This window comes from Cyphomyrmex costatus, unplaced genomic scaffold (assembly GCF_001594065.2).
Source record: "Cyphomyrmex costatus isolate MS0001 unplaced genomic scaffold, Ccosl1.0 scaffold14, whole genome shotgun sequence".
In the NCBI taxonomy this organism is placed as follows: Eukaryota; Metazoa; Arthropoda; class Insecta; order Hymenoptera; family Formicidae; genus Cyphomyrmex; species Cyphomyrmex costatus.
In genome coordinates, this window is record NW_017275390.1 from 119493 (window position 1) to 139291 (window position 19799).

Genomic DNA, 19799 nt, shown 5'->3' on the forward strand with positions numbered 1-19799 from the left:
TATATTAGAAACATTATTGTATGAGGCTATTGTTTAATAGCTTTTGAAAATTTGTTGCAATAATTAATAAAACTTCATCTTTTAAAGAATATTTTTTTACTGTTTCTCTTTTGAGAAGAGAAGCTTTTTGTATTGCAAAAAATGTCAAAGAACGCCATGAAAGTTTGTTGTCTATTTTGCGATTTTTTCCAAAATGAAACATGCACACCACAAAAACGAGCATGTTTCTAAAGTGCTTTTTTTCTTAGTTTATCGATCCCAAAACACTCGAAGTTTAGCTATTTAAAATTTAGATTGAACTTTGAAATTCCAACCTATTATCATAAACTTTCTCAATTATTATTTTTTTTTTAGAAACAGCACTGCTTATTCGAGCAAAGGTTATATTAGATGCTGTAAGAATTGTATAGTATATACACTAGATTTAAAAAAATATACATTATTTGCAAGACATAGTATCATTGTTCCGTTTCAAATGGAACACCATGCATACTTATGTAACTATATACACACATGTGTGTGTACGTACGTACAGGGTATCCCGAATTTAAATTCTAAATGGCTAAGCTTTGAGAGTGTTTTTGGAATCAATAAACTAAGAAAGCCCTTTAGAGATATGCTCGGTTTTGTTTTGGAGAAAATCATAAAAAAGAGATAACTTCCATGACCTTTAACATTTTTTGCAACACGCACTTGAAGTGAAACTAAACAGGTGAAACCGATATGGTTGTAGTTCTTTCCTTTATCTCAACACTCCCTTTTGAAGTAAGAACTTTTAGTTATATCTTACATTTTTTATAAATGTTGCTACTTAAAACGCTCGAAGCGCTGTGACGAATTCAAACTTGGTAGGTACCATTCAGCATATACATAAAGTATACATAACGAAGGAGTGTGAGATTTGAAAGACGTGGCCTCGTGTCTTTACATGAGTATTTTGCAACGTAAATTACTGTTACACGTGCGACATAAGGCGCTATATATATATATACATATAATATATAAAGCAGAAAATTACGTGTGAGTCTACAAATTATTGAGTCATTATCCTAATATATTATATGCCTTACAGCACTGATCTCCAAGGGACGTTCTGAAGGACATTCTGAGAACGTTCCCAAAATTTCTGGAATGTGTGCTGTGTGTGTATAGGGTGTTATTATGATATTATATAAAGTATAACCATGATCGTGCTCTACAAACATTAAAAATTTATTTATAATTTAATTTATTATTATACCGTGTACAAAGTAAAATGTTTTGACTAATTTAGTCTTCTTCAGTTATTCACGTTATGTATTCTCTTTCTCTCTCTTTGTAATTCCATTACTATACCATATTACTATAAATTCAAACTAGAAGAAATTATATTTCAACAATAAATTACATTATTTGCATTTTGCTCGTTTCACAAAAGCTTATATTTATATAAAACGATTAATTATTCGATATAGAAAACACAGTTATCATGGAGAAATTCGAACAATTGTTTTATATAATCAATATACTAAAAGAACCGTGAAGCAAATTTTAAATGGACTGTTGCAAGATCTTGACATTGATCGAAGAATTGGTTATTGCATTTTATGTTTTAACTAACATCGAAATACGAAATGACTGGATGAGTATATCTTTTGTAAAACACGCAGAGTAAAAAATATAATTGTTATTGTTTCCAGTTTGAATTTGTGTTAGTATGGTATGGTAATGGAATTATATAAGAAATACTGGTATATAATGCGAGGAACTGAAAAGAATTAAGTCGAAATGTTTTACTTTGTACACGGTATGATAATGAATTAAATTGTATTCTATAAAATCAATTTTTAATACTCATTGTAGACTACAATCCGGATTATATTTTGTGTTGCAATTTTAGAGCTAAATTATTTACATTGCTATTATAATATAATTATATCTTTATCTGAAATAGATGTTTATATATAAGATATTGCAATTAATAATTTGGTAATTATTTAAAATAGAGCCTTTTCCGAATATTAATGTTTTTTCTTGCAATTTTAATAAAAATTTATGTTGCGATTCTAAGTGATAAATAATTTGACCGGAAGAGATCGAAAAATGTGTGATCTATCCTTTTTAACTGTTTATTTCTGATATAGTTTTTCGGACATTACAAATATATATACAGGGTGTTCAGCGTAATGATCTGCACGATTTTTTAGACACTTCCGACAATTAAAAAAAGGTTGAAATATGATTATCTATTTATTTCATGCGGGCTATAACATGCGATAAAAAAATTTAAAAAAAATTTTTTTATCAAAAGAGTCAAGTAATCTTGAATTTTTTAAATAGCATCATACAATATTTTTCTATAATATTGTAGGAATTTTTAAGACGAATTCAATGCACTATCGAAATTGCCACTTTCATTGATATTTTATTGATTTTATTGATATACATTGATATCTTTGCTTAAACACACACAATTCTCTGCTTTAATTATACAAATTCTCTGTTTCAAAAACATAAAAATTATATAAGAAAATAATTTGTGTTTTTGAAGTGAGTATCATATGGATACTCATATTGCAGAATTTTATTTAATTAAACGAAAGTATGCAGATCACATCCGGCGGTTTCATAAGATTTTTGAAATCATTGCACTCAGTCAGTAGTAAGTTAAATCACAATGGTACAGTGAAATAGGCATAATAAATTACTATAATATATTAGTTATATTTAGGATTGAAATCGGTTTTTTAAGGGACATAATTTTATGTCTAAAGATGCAAAAGTTATACTGAAAATAAATAGTTAAAAGAAATAGATAGGTTATATACACATTTCTCGGTTAATTATTACTGTTAAAGTCGCAATAAAAATTGTTATCAATATTCATTAAAATTTGGAAAAGATTAGGATTATCTTTATTCAATTTTAAGATAAAACATTGAAAATTTAGAAGACTCTTCAATTATTATTTTATATCTTATAGATAATAGTGATGTTACGTTAAAACAAAATAGAATTTATTAGAAATTTTTATAATTTTTTTTCTAAGGAATATTAAGAAGACTTTAATATTGTTAGCTTTATAAATATTTTAAGATTTTTTGCATGAAAACAATGACATTTAGTGGTATTCTAAGGCGTAAATAGAGATCATAGAGACATTATAATACTTATTACTGTTGAGAATATTTATTAATTACATATCATTATTTATTTTTTTAATCTTTTATTGTATTGTAAAAAATATGTAATATTACATAAATAAATTGAAATAAATTTCATACTTGTTTATGTAATTTTACATATTTAGGTACAATCCATTAAAATAAAAAGCATAAAGAAATAAAGTCAAAATGTATTAATAAAATTTAAGAATTTTCTATAAAAAACAAAGTCACTTATAATATAAGAAAAGACTTTTCACGATCTGAATGCAGAACTTTTATATAACTTTGAAAGGAAAATTTTATCCGAAGTAAACCGTAAATCCGAATCTTCATTTCTTGTGTTTGCGGGTTTATGGGAATTCAATTAAGTTTTCCTTGCGAAAGTGTTCATCGCGTACAAGTATATCGTCATCTGTTCAAACCGGAAAGTGGAGAACTTTGAAAAAAAAATTGACAAAAAATTTGACGCGGCAGATTTGCCTGTCTTCAACATCAGTCTTATCGCGATGTCGTGATATAGGTAACGCGGTATCGTTATCACGTAATTTTTGGTCCTTTTCTCCATGCAATTAATCATGATCACCACAGGCGACTATCACTTTTTATGAAGACATTCGGAAGTTAATAGATCGTATCACGAGATTCGCGTATTAATATTTATAATTTTCTATTTTCGTTCCGCTCAAAAAGTCATCAGAACTCGCGTGGACGTCGGCGATGACGTCGCGTCCGATTAACCGGCGTATTATGCACGCTATAATGTAACACGAGTTGCTTTTATGAATAATGCATAGCCGAAGGAACAGCGGGAGCCTGTAGTGGAGCATCCACTTCAGATCAGCCAGGCAAGACAAAATTGAATCTTAAGTGTACGTTCTAAAAAGCTCCGTCGATCCACTATTCGTCGTCGACCCAGTATAACGAGCATCGTCTTTTTTATCTTTGTCTTTGGCAAACTCTATTACTATTAATTGTTAACCGTATGACGAAAGAGTCTAGCACGCTCGATTGAGTATTTTTAATTCAATATTACTCTTTGTTTCAAAACTTTAAGCGAATTACCAATTAATAAATTGCTGGCCTTTTTAAGCTGAAAGTGGAGTTTTTATTATAACAATAATATATATGTATATATATAAGTTTTTTTTAATAATGTATACAATATAATATAATATGTTTGAGATGTATTAAAACTGATGGGTATTTTGCCTTGATTGGCACCTGTCACGAGATTAATTAATTAATTTAAAGTGCTGTCCTATTATTTGAAGTTGCATTGAGATTAATCATCGAGCGCGTTGTTAAATCTGTCGAGTTGAAAATACTCACTGGAGCGTGTCGAATTTCTTCCCCAATATACCAATTACATATCACTTAATTTATATGCAACACATGTAAGCGCGTAATGTATGATTATGACCCTGAATTTACTCACGTTATTGTGCGAACAATCGCCAGCCTGTACATATATACGTATATATATATATATATATCGTACCAAATATCTCTGGTCCTGTAATTGCATGTCCAATCGCAGAATTGTTATTACTTCACATAAACGTCAAAGACAGTATTTATGCGCGCGTTACGTTTCGCTCTATTTCTATCTCAACTATTTCTTGCTGCAATTATAATAAACGTACAGATATATAACATATAGTTATATAGACTGTCGCATATAACATTGCAAAACTGTAAATATTTTTAGGAAACATTTTTTTTATAACTTTGTTAATTTTGCACTTTTACGATTATTTTCTATAGGCTAGATTTAATTGCTATCGCGTATTAACTTCAGAAATTTAGATTGCTTTCCACGATGCGCACTAAACTGCACTGTATTATTTAAATTTTGAACGATTACTTCAGAACGTCTCGGATTATTTCTTTGCAACAAATACTTTCTCACTCAGTTAACACGGATTTTTGCGACATTCTGTATAATCGCCTTACGTATATGTTTAACTATATCTGTGTATATGTATATACTCTATATCAACCGCTTCTTTCCGGCTCGAAATCTTATCCCGTCACAGTGAGCAAGATTAATTACGTATTATTCGTTATCCTGTCAAGCCGTGTCGATTACAGTTGGCTGGATGATTAATCGATGTGGAAATCGAGCGCTTCCTCTTCGTTAATAACTTGCAAAGATTCTCCGTCGCGTCTATCCGAGTTACGATTTTGCCGTTAATTCGCATTGATTAATTGGCGTCCAACAGGTACGATGATCGGCTATAAACACTATGACAGCATCGCGTTACAATCTCGATTGATCGTTACGAAAAGTTCGCACGATTCAAGTCCATGGCAACGTGAAACTGGCTGTGTCAAAATTTTCAAAAATGTGAAATCTTTTTCTTATGGTTGACCGTGGTTGACATTAATGACGTTTGGATAATCGAACGAAATTGTATCTTTGACTTTTATAAACGCGACGGTTTCCAGTGTTTCTTTGTATATATCTGCAACACGTACATGCGTTTCCGTTTATTACTCTATTACATTTTATTGGAAGCATATAACTTCATAAACATTGAAAACTATTTCCAAAATGTAATGCATTTCGAAAGTAATTGTCAACGTGCATCGTGATTGCTTTTTCCAAACTGGTTACTTGGTTAGAGCTGACTCAAACTGTGTTTGGATGTAGCAAACGGTAATTCACATATATATACATATCTAATGATTGTTTGTGTATTTTGTATCATAAACATATATTTGTGAAATATTTTTTGTAGAAAGTATTTCTTCTTGTAAGGTAAGAATTAATAATGTACAGACCGTTTTCTCTTTACTTCCCAACTTCGTCTTTTCTATCATTGATTGTTTCGTTGGTAGTACAAGGTGTATTCAAAATGTGCACCTTTTTATTTCCAGAGCACTTCGTATAAATGTACTATGTATTAATGTTATATGTGTGCATAATTTATTAATTAATCTCTCTTACTGTTTTTCGTAGGTAATCTTGAATTTCGTAATGAAACCTAGTCGCTCGAATAACAAGAAAATATGCGAACGTGCGTGGTTCTATTCTCTCGTGCAGGAATACTCGGTTATCGCGATAGCAATTTGACGGAAAATAATTGCGCCGAAAATCACATTGCCTGCAGGGTCTCATTAGTTTTCCGCTTTGCTGATCTCGCACGGAAAACGCGCGATTCGCTTGAATATGAAATCGTCGCTCGCACACTTTCGCGCATACATTCGGGCTCGAATTCGAATTGTTTGACCCGTTTGAGGGGATGTGCCGCATCGACGTCTGTGAGTTAATTCGTTTTTGTCGGTGATGCGTGCGGTGTGCGCGTCACTTCGTCAATTTGCAGGCTTTCCCGGGGTTATTGGATCTGTCGAAACGCTATGAAGCCCATCGGTTTTTTATGGTCGGTAGTACGGTATATATGTTCCTTCGAAAATGATTTCAATCAGATTTTATTACATGCGTTGAAAGGTTGAGCAAGGAAAACGAAAGAATTATGAAATATTAAAATATCACTGCTTGCGCGCGCGTATATATACATATAGAGTTTATAATATATTATAATTTATTGACATGAATATAGAGTCAAATTTATATATTTTAGGGATTGGTACGGAAATTCTGAATTAGAAAACAGAAATTGCAATAATAGTATAGATAGGAAGAAAATGTATCTTATGTATACTCATAATATTCTGTATTCTTATTTAATGTGATGCTTTATCGGCAAAAATGTTTTCCCTCTCAAGTAAGAGTAAATTTTTAATCATAGACTTGCAATTGTTTGCTACTGCATAGCGAAAAACTTTTTCAGTTAAAATCGGGCCTTGTTAAAATGTTTGTATTTAATTTTTAACCGAGTGTTCATTTAACATAATGTGATTATATTATTTTGTGTTAAATTGATATTTAATATTTTTTATTGTTAAAATAACACAATTTATGAGTAAGCAAACAAATAATATAAAAATAATATATTTTAAAACGTATAAAATTCTTGTCTAAGACAAATGAATAAAATATGCGTGCTAAGTTAACATATCTATAAGTGTTTATTTTACTAAAAAAATGTTTCCACAATTTGTTTTCAAATTGTGTCACTGTCATACTTTTTGAATTAATTTTTTACAAACTTTTATGTTGTTTTGTGCATAATTATATGCTGTACTTTACTAGGAAGTATAACAATTAGAATGTACAGAGCTCGGAGACTTATGATACTGATAACTTATAGCTCAACGTACTAAGGAGTCTCTAATTGCTTTTTTAACTAAATAAAAGTTATTTATACGAAAGATTCACGGGATGCGAGTGATATTTAGGAAGTATATTGTATCGTGGGAAAAATATGCGCGATAAATTTTCATTATTAAAGCTTCATTTCCACATCCATCCACACACACACATACATCGATCGTGAGAGTAGTTGGAGGTTTAGGGGAGAAGTCCGTAGAAAGCATTAGCGTAGGCGTACCTAGGGTGCAACAATGTAGTGTGTGCTTGTGGTTGTGGATTTCAGCAGGCGTACAGTCAGTACATCCCGGCTACAAGGGCCCAAGTATCCGGGGCCCAGGGCGGGCAGACGGGGGTCGCCATGGATGGCACTTACCTCGTTGAGGCCTCGTTTTGAAAAGTCCCCTCGCGCACTGTAAACGACATTAAATCCGAACCAGATCGAACAGAGAAAAACAATAGCGAATAAAAAAAAAGTAATAAATGAAAATTACGACACTACCGTGTCACACAACGCATGAGCGATTACAGTCGAGAAATGCATTAGAGGATGCATGGCATCGACACAAAGTTAATATGTGTAACGCGCTAGAAATCCGGAGCTTTACGAACGAGAGCTGAAACACGCTCGTTTATCGACGTAAAGCAGATGCATTTAGAATAACCGAACTGAAGGTAAAAGATTTATGTATATAAATACATTTTTCTCTCCAACAAAGAGAAGGGAGAGAGAACGAGAAACAGAGAAACCGGTGGATACATACGTATAAATAATCGGGCAACAAATTCAAAGGGAGAGAGAGCGAGAACGAGAGAGAGAGAGAGAGAGAGAGAGAAAATCACAGTATAAAAGAGATATATATTATATATATAGAGCAAAAATAATACGTATATCTATATAGACTCGCCAATCGTTCGCGCGACCTAAGAAAATTACCAAAAAAAAAAAACCCACAAACAACACAAGCAAAGACACACACAGTCGCGCGAAATCCTCAAAGTCAATCAATCAAATTCTTCTATTTCATCATTTCCGTGCCATCATCGACCCCCTACGACGACGACGACGACGATGACAACACGACGACGATCATGACGCTGCGTTTGGATCCATCGACAACGTTTGGCGCTGCCTCATCATCCTTCCATCTTCATCAACGTCTTTGGAACATGGTGGATGAAACCGCCATCGATGACGACGACGACGACGATGACGACGAAAACTTCGATTAAAAAAAAAAAACATACGAATTTGCGGCGATGAATAACCGATCGATAATGGCGTTAATGTCTAATCGATCGATTGAAAATCATGTAGAGTCTGTCCTATCAACTTACCTCGAACGAGAGCAAGGACAGAGTGGTGCTCATATATGGCGACCGTATACAGGTGCGGAAAAAGGTAATGAAACCATGTTGGCAGTAAAATAACTGATGATTATGATAATAACGATAATGTTAATGATGATAAAGATGATAAGATATCATATACATATATATATGTACATATATATATGTGTGTGTGTAGAGTTTATGTGAGATGTATCAAGTGTCTGGATCGCGCGCTTTTCTGTCATGAAAAATATATCAGGATTCCCTCAGCAAACCCCCATCCTTTGCTCAATAATGCTTTTAAGAGCGATCAATCTCTGGTTGGCTTCCTCGGTGTCTGCTTTCATTCTCGAAAAAAAAAAAAAAATCTCTTTATTCGCTACGCTCATTAGAAGCTCTTGCATCCCTTGGAGATTCGTCGATAGAGCTGTGCATATACTATATTACAGTTAACGTGCAATTTGCTTCTTGTTGTTATGAATGTATGGCTGTCTTGCTTTTAGGGAGACGGTTTTTAGATGGATGCATTGAGGAACATGCTTGCGAGCCGATAATTTTCCTGTGCTGATTGAAACGATTTTTTATTATTTCCGTATATTTATCTACAGATATATAAATATGGATAAATTTATAATTTTTCTTCATAAACTTTTATTCTTTTTTATATCTTTTAAATAATATGTATATTTATGTATATTTAATTTATTATTATGCTATATACTTGGATACATTTTTATTTACGATTCTATGAGATTTAGTATTTAAATATTTTTATTTAATAAATTTAATTTAATTTTCTATTTTAATATTAATTTACAGATATGTTTAGTAAAAAATACGATAGAAATGCGTTTAATTATTGTAATTCTTTTGATTGGCCTTCGAAATAGCTTGCTTAATTTTATTTTTTATTTACTGGCGATTAATATTTTTCTCCTTTTATTAAATCTTCGTTTTGCTCGCAAAACTAGAAAGCTTTGTTACGAGACAGCATTTATTCAAGAAAATTTCATCAGGAACGAATTTATACATTGTGTTCCTGCCAGTGAGGAGCAAACATTTTAAGAAATTTTTTTACTTATTTGTGCAATTTGGTATGTTTTTTTAATAATTATAGTTTTCTGTGAATAAAAAAATATTAACTAAAATATTAAATATTAAATTAAAATATAATATATTTTAATTTAACACAATTTTAATTTTATATTTTAATTTAACAACACACACACACACACAAAGAAAGATTATATTTTTTAACTGTCTCGAAAGAAACATGAGATAAGTAGATTTATGAACAAACAACTTACATATTAAAACTTTAAATAGCAATACCAAGTTAGTAAATCTCAAACCAAATCTCAGAATACTTTCTTAAGTAATTTAAAAGTATTATAATCATGTAATTATATTATAATTATTAAAGATAAGTAGAACTTGTTAAAGTAAATTATGTTAGAGTTGTCAGAAGATGCGATAGTATCTCGACGGCAAGTTATACATGACGATAAGACCTCACCATATATGTATCTATACGTAAGTTGGCGAGTAAATATATGTATACAAAATATACATATGTACCTACAGTGCTAAAATAACGAAGCTGATTTGTATTTGAAAATAATTAATGGCGATTAAGATATTAATATAAGATTTTTTTTATGTTGATACAAATCAACGTTCATAGATATTTATATAGAAGTGAGTATCTGCTCACATCGTACATAGTCACGCGGTAGTTGTTAGGGTAAAGCCATAATCACTCTAGCGATTGCGCGATTGTGGTTAACAATTGAGGATTACTTTTCAACCAATTAGAGCAAAGCAGTCACCGATTGCTTTACTCCAATTGGTTGAAAAGTAATCCTCAATCGTCAATCACAATCACTCAATCGCATTGTGATTACGGCTTAAGTCGTATTGCAATGTCTGAGCCTTTTATAGATGCAAGTCTCTTCAAATTATGCATGCAGTACTCAACATTTTGATTGTTTTAATATTTTTATTTGCAAAAAACTTACAATAAACGCGTTATACAATACCACTCGATATGATTTACTCGAACATTCCAACAACGATTTCGAAAACAATTATTGCGAGGCTACAAGTCAACTACATGTTCTACTATGAGGACGTGAGCAAACTCTACTCAGTTCAAACACGTGTATTAACATTTATTTGTATATTTACACAAAAAAGCTGATTCATATTTGAATTACGATCATATAATTAAATATATTTATGTTATATATATATAACATCTATCGAAATTTAAATATTAAAGCTTTATTTCTCTCACAAAATATTCTTACAAATCGAGATTTTTATTTTATATACAACATATACATAAAAAATTTTACTCGTTGCAGTTATTCATTCAAACGAATATCTGAGAGCTATTCGTTTTTGATAGAATGGATATTTCAGTATCGGTATTTAGGACGCCTCACTGTCCTTGTAAAGCACGTCAAATTTCGTTAAATCTGATCTTGGTACGAAAACTAACGGCAGGCATTAACGCTATAATGCGTCGACTTTGCACTTTTGTTCTTTACAACATAACGCCTCATCACTATGTTATCTCTGCGGTTTCGCGCCCTGCGACCTACAACACTCTTGTTGCTCTTCTCCTTTTGTTTAAACTTCGAGCACAGAACATGTTGGAGTTGCTCGTGCGAGAAGAGTCGTGAAGGAAAAATTGCGCTTTTCTTTCAGAGATATTCCGGAATATTTTCCGCTACCCGTTTCGTCGGTTTTCTCATTCTTTTTGTGAAATTTGTTTGTTTAAATTAGATATTTTTCCGTTTACAATTTTCAACGAAAAACGAAGAAATACATTGGCAGCGCAAAATATTGCTACATTCTTCAAAACTATTTTTCAAACATTTCCTTAAATTTTTTAAAACGTTCCTGTTCTTGTAAGTGTACATCAATTTTCTGAAACTAGGGCAACCTTAATTATTTCGCAATTTCAAAGCAACGAGACAGACATCTTCTGTAAATCATTCTATCACTGTTTATAAACGTTTTTATAACAAGTTCTTTGATGTATGATAAATTGAAATCGGTTTTACTTTAATTAAAATTTTATTGATAATATAATATCTTATTAAAATTAGATATAAAAACAAATTTTATTTTTTTTCTATTTTTTACCTTTAAATTGTAAAAATTATATTTGACACTTTTATCAAAAAAAAATTAGCTTTAAATTGATCGATGAAATAAAAAGAGTTGCGCAAATCCTGAAACGATTTTTTTATATAATGTTATATGTTTCCTATTTGTTTTTAAATTGCAAAATAATATTAGTAGTCACAGTTTCAAGATATCAATATTTTCTTAGATAGGTGAATTTAAACTTGGTTACGTTATTGCTCTCTCTTTATATTTTTTTAGCTAAACAGAAACGTGACAAGCAGCAGATTCAAAGACAACAGAAGTTCAAGTATAAAGGGCCATAAAGAGAAACATATACAACTGCCGTAGGATAGGCTGTTAGTTTCCTTCGTTTCTCCTTTCTTTTCTTCTCTGCAATTTCATGACTTTCTTTGGAGGCGATTGAAAGACGTCGACAATTGAAATAGAAGTTTCTCGTGTCTCTTTTAAGATTGTAGGGTCTGAAACTTATCTCAACGCTCGCTTTTATCTTTGTTATGTTTCTACGACACACTTCGTATGTGTGATACAAAAATTGTAGATTAATAAACTGATGGCTAAATAATTGAGAATTATTATCTTAAGTAATTCGTAGTGAATAAAACAAGAATTAAATAGATCATTTAGCCTTTATTTGCAGTGACTAGGATTTCATGCAAAGTGTAATTAGATGTTACGAAAATGACTATCAAAGGCAAAGGCTGTACATTTATTTCAGCCGGATTTATTATCGCTTGCTCACAGCCGTGGCGTGTTAACCAAATCCTCGTAAATGTCTACTAAATTTCACGTAAACTCACCAGCGCGTCAATACAGCGAATAAATTTAACCGTAAAAACAGTCTTTACAGCAGTATATCGTCTAAATCGAATACGTTTAAAGACGTAAAAGTTTTGTTTAAACTTTCAAAGTTTATTGTACGTATGAACTTAATTAAATCATCAATTTGTCTTTTATCTTTTTTCAGACAAAACGGCAACTATTAAGTTATAAATATTGTCTCTTATTTTAACTATAAAAGTAATATATATATATATATATCTCATTTTTATTGTTTATTATAAATAATAATTTTATATTACATGCTTATTGCAATAATATGCCTGTTTTAATACTTTTGATACTCTTTCTTGCAAACATTTAATTTAAATATTATACTTTTACGCTCACTTTCAAAGCATTGGCGTTGCAGAAATAGCATTAAACTCGATCTCCAATTGCGCAAATATAGTTGTAGTTGTATGGATTGAATTACAGTTGAATACGAGTCTTCTCGTACTCAACTGTAATTCAATTCTTACAACTACACTATCCAACTGTGATTGAAGAATTCTTACAACTACGACCACTTACAACTACGTTTACGCAATTATAGATCAGGCTTTAGCGCTATTAAGCAATACACCTAGAAATAACACGAGAATTACATTTAATACGCTTACGTTACGTTCATCGAGTACGCTTTCTACATTTACATTTACATGTAATAAATTTGTTTTGAGCGGATTATATTGGTATTATCGCAGATTATGTTTATATCGTTAATTTGAATGTATACCTATATATAAAGTATTTACAATATCAAATTGCAATATAAATCACAATATATACTTTTTTTTTGTATACATATGCGTAAAATTGTTAAAATTTTGCAGAGATTAAATTTTGATTACAAAATTGCTTCTTCTTTTTAGTTGATTAATTTTTAATTAAGCTTATGGCGCTAAATAATAATATTAAATTATTAAATATGGTGAAGCTTCGTAGAACGTACGTCGCATATATATTTATAGTTCCGTTTCCGAGCATCAAAATTCACAATCACTTCTTTTTGGTCCTCTATATTCCTTACGTCTCTCTGCACTTTCGCACATAAAATTAGAGTGCGTCGTCGCAGTAATTTTTATTTGATCTCTTTTCGCATATAAAATCTAATGCGTTTTATAGAACTGTTTAGTAGAACTAATTTCAGTCGGTATTGCGTCGTATCCAAAGATACATAATGAGGGCACTTCCATGCAAGCTGCTCTGCATTTTGTTGCTTTAATAATTTCGTCGGGTATTATTAGAAGAATGTGCCTCGAATAACTGTGAACGTTTATATACCGTGAGAGAGAAATAAGAAATACAAATAGAGTTTTGTCATAAATTTTTTGTATTTAAATTTCTCTATACTCTTATTTTCTTTTTAAATAAAAATAACGATTTATTTTGCGTTTAATTTGATGTCCCATAACATTTTGCTGTGATTTATCATCCAATCATAAAAACAGAAAACTTAAATAATTTAGAATAAAGTTATTTAATTAAAAAACAAAGTTATTTAATTAAGAAGTAATTTGATGTAATTTATTATTTCTCTATAGATTTTTCGCATCGGAAAAAAATTGTTTATTTCTTTTGCACATTATCTTACAATATGACTAAAAGATTGAGTTTTTAAAAATTAGGAAATGGTTTTGAAAATTAGAAAATATAACTAATGTTGTTCTACTCAATGAGAATATTACTTCTATGGTTATATTCCTCATTTCTTTGGAAAAATTCAAGGTTCCCTATAATTATTGCTTTAGGTTCAGACGGGCGTTTCGCCTATTTCTTGGACACGCTACTGCACAAGCGTCAACTCGATACATCCGCACGATCTCGGGATATTTCACGATTTAATGCACTTACGCTGCGTGCATGTAACTGCACTGCGGCGTAACGTGTAGTCTCGCGATGGTGAAATTATCGAAACTTATAAAGTAAAGGCATTACTGTGGACATTTTTCAGTCGTACGATTGTGAGGGGTTAATGTCGTACATGCTGCGACATATCGCGGAGTTCGACCCACGCGTCTTAAACTAAACTAACATAGAATTTACTGCATTGCAGTTTGCGCAAGTCTAAGTCGTCGATAAACAAGCAGAGCAGTGCCGAATTTTTATAATGTAATGGATGAATAATTATTTTGAAATTTTATACAGTATATTATAACATAGTATATACAATATTAGATTTTTTGAACAAGCTTTGTAATAATTATCAGTACTACTAACAAATTTTGTTGCTACTACTACATCAAACGTTTTTAACCATACACAATCATTTTTAATTGGTTCTAACCACGTTTAATTTTTGCAACATGCGTTCTATTAGTTTTGTTATAATATCTCTTATCGCAAATGTCATTAGTTATGTATTTACATAAGTTTTTGCAATTAATTATATTACCTATATATTTTGAATATGTTTTACAAATATTGTTTTATCGTGTTGATAATCGATTTGTCTATAATAGAGTCACTGACTTTTTTCCATTGACTGCTAATTTTTTACAATGGTCTACTTGTCATTTGACCACTGTTATCTAGCACTTTGTTAACCTTACACTAGACATTGCGATATCTTTGAGGTAACAGGATCTCTCTTGATTCATTCGTGCATCTCTATATTTTAATTCGATTTTCAATGAAATAATAGTATTAATGTGTATTAGTTACGACCTTGAATAATAAATTAAAAATATTTGTTGAGGATTTTAATGTCATTGATTTTGTATACAACATATAACTGATTTTGTGGTAGTTGCATTATGGAGGATAAAAAATATTTATCAAAACATTTGCAATGTTAGGTTTACGTAATTTTTAAGTAATAAACTTACCAACATTTGTGTGTATATGTGTGTGTGTGTGTGTGTGTGTGTGTGTGTGTGTGTGTGTGTGTGTGTGTGTGTGTGTGTGAGATCTTATCGTTTTTTTATAATCTCTTACTATTGATTTATTTTTAGAGCTTTACTTATTTATTTTATTATTAATATTAAAAATTGTTTGATATAAAAATTACATCAAAATTACAATGAAATGTCCAACAGTGTTTTTGTGAACTCTGAACATCTGTAGATACAGGGTGATTTATAAATGTCAATATTTCAAAGGATAAATCTATACATTAAAATAAAACGTCATATGAATATATGTTCCACCTCAGTTTTCGAATTATAAATGATTAAAGAAAATGCTCATTTTGTTGCTATCGTTAACACTTATTGTTAGATTAATACACTGTACGCCTTAGAATATTTTGATTTTATTCACAATGTTTACAAACAATATTATCCATTGTACAGTGCAATAATATGTGTAGAAGCACGACGCGCAGACACTTCGAACATTTTCTTTAATCATCCATAACTCAAAAATTAAAATATACGTATAGTATAAAGGACGTATATTCATATGTGTATATTATATGATGCTTTAATTATACAATACTTATTTTAGCATGTAGATTTATTCTTTGAAATATTAATATGCATTTATGAATCTATGTGTAATACATATAGCTATTTCTTAAATAATGCTATTAAACTTCGTGTAACTTTGTTTTCACATGAAACATATTTTACATGAAACATATGTACGACAGTACATTATGACAGTTAATAAATCTTCAGGATGTGAAGATAGGGAGAGATACTTTAATATTTAAAGATTATGTAAAAATACCCTTTGCATATCTATGCCGCATAAATCTTCATGTGGTAGTTGGCGCGTGTACAGTATCCTCAAACATTTTTAGCTCTCTTTTCTAAGAAAGTATGTATAAAATTGGCTGACGAATTTAAATAAGAAATGACGATAGATATATGTTGTACAGTTCAAATTTCTATTTGAGTATTCTTTGGAACCATTAACAACACGGTGTAATGTATGAATATATTAAAAATCTACGATTAAATATAGAGCGTCAATCGTGTCTACGTCATAGCTTAATTCGACGTCACACTGCTTTCATATATATATGTCTCTCTTACATACAATGTATTATCTACAATAATTTATCGCAAACGATCACCACTGGTTTAAACATCTCTATCACTATTTTAAAACTGCTTTGACATTTATCGTATTTCCAAAAACTTATTTCCCTACCAGAAACTTGCTCTCATATTTTCTAGAACATTTTACAGGCATTATTGAAGTTTATAGATATCTCATAACTTCTTTAATACATTTAAAATTACACGCAACACGATATGTTCGTAAAATTAAAAAAAAATATTTCAATTTCATCATAAGAATTTCTAGAAACTGTATTTAATAGACAAAATAAGACAGAAATGTGACTCGTGCGATAATTAATTAGGCTCCGCTTAACCTCCCTCTAGTCGATCGTTATCCCAGTGCATTCATGCTAGCAATTATGAAATCGATTTGTAATTACCACTACACTGCCTTATTACTAATGGTATAATTAAACGTCTGAGATAAGACCGATCTGCTGTTATTAATCATCAAAGACGTAGCACCGAAAGCGCTAGTGTTAAGCGCAACACATTAACTGTGATTACTGCGGTAAAGTTCTGCGTACGATTAATGCTCGAGAGGGTCATGCAGCCAGGACGAGTTGTAAACTCGACTTAGAAACTACGTAAAGTATAATGATTGCTTGTAACTGTTACGCTGCGATTATCAGGAGTTGTTCCATTTATGATCTGCGCTTGTGAGATGTATAACGCACTTCGCATGCGGCTGATAAAAACGATTTCGATTCTTCGCTCACGATTCTTCTATATCTTGTAAGGCCAATCTTGTAGGCGTTTCAATTTTTGGACAGTTATAACAATTTTGCCCTGACTATAGTCTTGTAAGATAAGCTCAACGAAAAATTACACACAATAGTCTTATACTCCAATTTATTAATAAAATTTTAATATACATTATATATTTGTATAAAATATGCAGGCATGTGTGATAATTATTCATTACTCATAAGTTACGACTGCATTCAGAAAATTATCGCATGTTTTATTTTTATGAGACTGATATAAAAATCTCTACCTTGCACGTACTTCTTGCATATCATATTTAAAATCAAATTAAAAATATTGAAATTGTTAAGGGTAGTTTACAGAATAGGATAGTTTACAGAAATGTTGGAAACTCGTTCCTATATAGAGCTTTTTAATACACTTTGTGGTTTAACTTAATTATGACTTCAATGTAAAACGTACATACATATTTACAGGGTGTCCCACAATTATTTTATGTCTTTTTAACAACAGATTTTCAGAACATTTTAGCATTAAGCTGAAAATTCTACTACGAAAATGTCAAGGCTATAGTTTCTAAATTATTAATAATTAAAGTTTATTAATCACGGAACTGACATTTTGCACGCTCAGGCATGATGATATTTTTATTAAAAAATTCTTTTTGCTTCTGATTTGTACATTACGTATATGCACAGTTAATATTGGAACATGTCACAAAATATCAATTTAATATCGAGATGTTACATGTGTTAAAATAAATTTGTAATCATATTCATATCTGCTTTTTATGGTAATCATTTTTGTAATAATATCAGTAGATAAACTATTTTTGACGTAGAAAGAATTAAATATGTTGATAAAGCAAGGCTTGTATTATTTGTATGATAATTTTGAGTTGCTAAGGAAGCCTATTTGTCATACTATTTGTCATATTATCATGCTTGAGCGCGCGAAATGTCAGCTCCGTGGTTAGTAAACTTTATTTATATATACAGGGTGTCCGTCCATAAATGTCCGAGCAAATATTTTGCAACTGAAGTTACAAGAAAGTTTAATAAGAGAAATTCGTACTACGAGTCAACTACAAAGTGCACGTAAAACATTTTTTTCTACTCGAGACTTTCAATTTACGTAGGTTAACACATTTTAAATGGATATCTATAATTTTTTTGCATATTTGTATAGTAGAGAGCGTTTATAATCAAAATAAAATCTAAAATTACTAGTATTTTCTCTGAATATATAAATAATTGTTATAATAATTTTTAAAAACTATTGCAGCCTCGACATTTTTGTATTAGGATTTTTGTCTCAAAACGATTCAAAGAATCAGCTTTTAAAACGACATGCGGTGATCATGGGATATGCTGTACAGTCTTTAAAAAAGAAGTATCTAGCAGCTGTAATAATTATTGTAATGTTATATTGATTTAAAAAACATAAAAGTTTATAAAATTCGCGACATAATCGTATTAGTCTATCAATCTACAAATATATACTATTAATCTATAAATGAAGAAGTCTTTGTTATTTTCGAGAGAATAATTTAGTTTACAATAGTTTAAATTGCGCGTTTGAGTTAATTTAAATAATATATGTGCATATATTGTTACGTACTGACCGTTTTGGTATCAGCGAAGTGTCTTAGTTTGATTCCGTGCACTGTTTGCTTCCTTCTACCTTCATGTTCTACGTTTAATGGAATGTATTATTCTTGTTATTGTTATCTTGTTATTGTTGTTATTATCTCCTTCCTACTGTGTTGTCGTAATTTGCTTCGTACCCTGGTTTCCTCTCGATTGTTTCCGCTCGTACATGTCGCATCGTATCGTCGCATGTTTCTCTCTATGCACGCATAATTTCTTTATTCGTCCCGTCTCCTTCGCCCTCGTCTCTTAATCTCTCTTCGCTCTTCTGTCTCTTTTATCGGGATGGAAGTTATCTGAAACTTTTCCCGATCACTTCCCTCGTCCTCGGAAGATTCACTTGCGTCTTGCTCTCATTTGAAGTCGATTATCAGTTTGCGACAGTTCATTTCAGTAGAAGTAAATTGTCAAAGAACCTCGAAATCGCAATATAAATTCGTACGATCAATATTTCAATTTGGTTATATAACATTAATGATTATTTTTCTTTCCCGAGGAGAACGAGAGGAGCAAGAGGAAGAGAGAAGGGAGGGAGAGGGTAGACACAATGTAATTGCATAGTCTGGGTCTAGAGATTAGAACCTATAGACCAATTGAGTGACAAGTGGAGTGAAAGTGGCGAAACTGTAAGTGTGAGTGAAAAATGCGAGAAAATTGCAAAAAAATGAGAGAGAGAGAGAGAGAGAGAGAGAGGGGGGGGAGGAAGAAAGGCAGAGAGAGCAAGACAGAAAGGGAAAAAATAGAGAAGGGGGAGGGGGGGGGG

General features: G+C 31.0%; 1 protein-coding gene across 5 annotated transcripts in view; it reads left to right on the forward strand.

Moving 5' to 3' along the window:
* Positions 1-19799, forward strand: part of Shal (potassium voltage-gated channel protein Shal) — a 108023-nt gene that overhangs the window by 85680 nt on the left and 2544 nt on the right. The window contains exon 5 of one of the 5 annotated variants that reach the window (XM_018551480.1): positions 8678-8761. The exons of 2 other annotated variants lie outside the window; for them this stretch is intronic. In XM_018551480.1, coding sequence (XP_018406982.1) covers positions 8678-8761 — 84 coding nt within the window. Of the gene's footprint in view, positions 1-7645; positions 8323-8677; positions 8762-19799 lie in introns of those variants that run through there. 2 more of the 5 variants (XM_018551478.1, XM_018551479.1) reach the window with 2 other exon arrangements.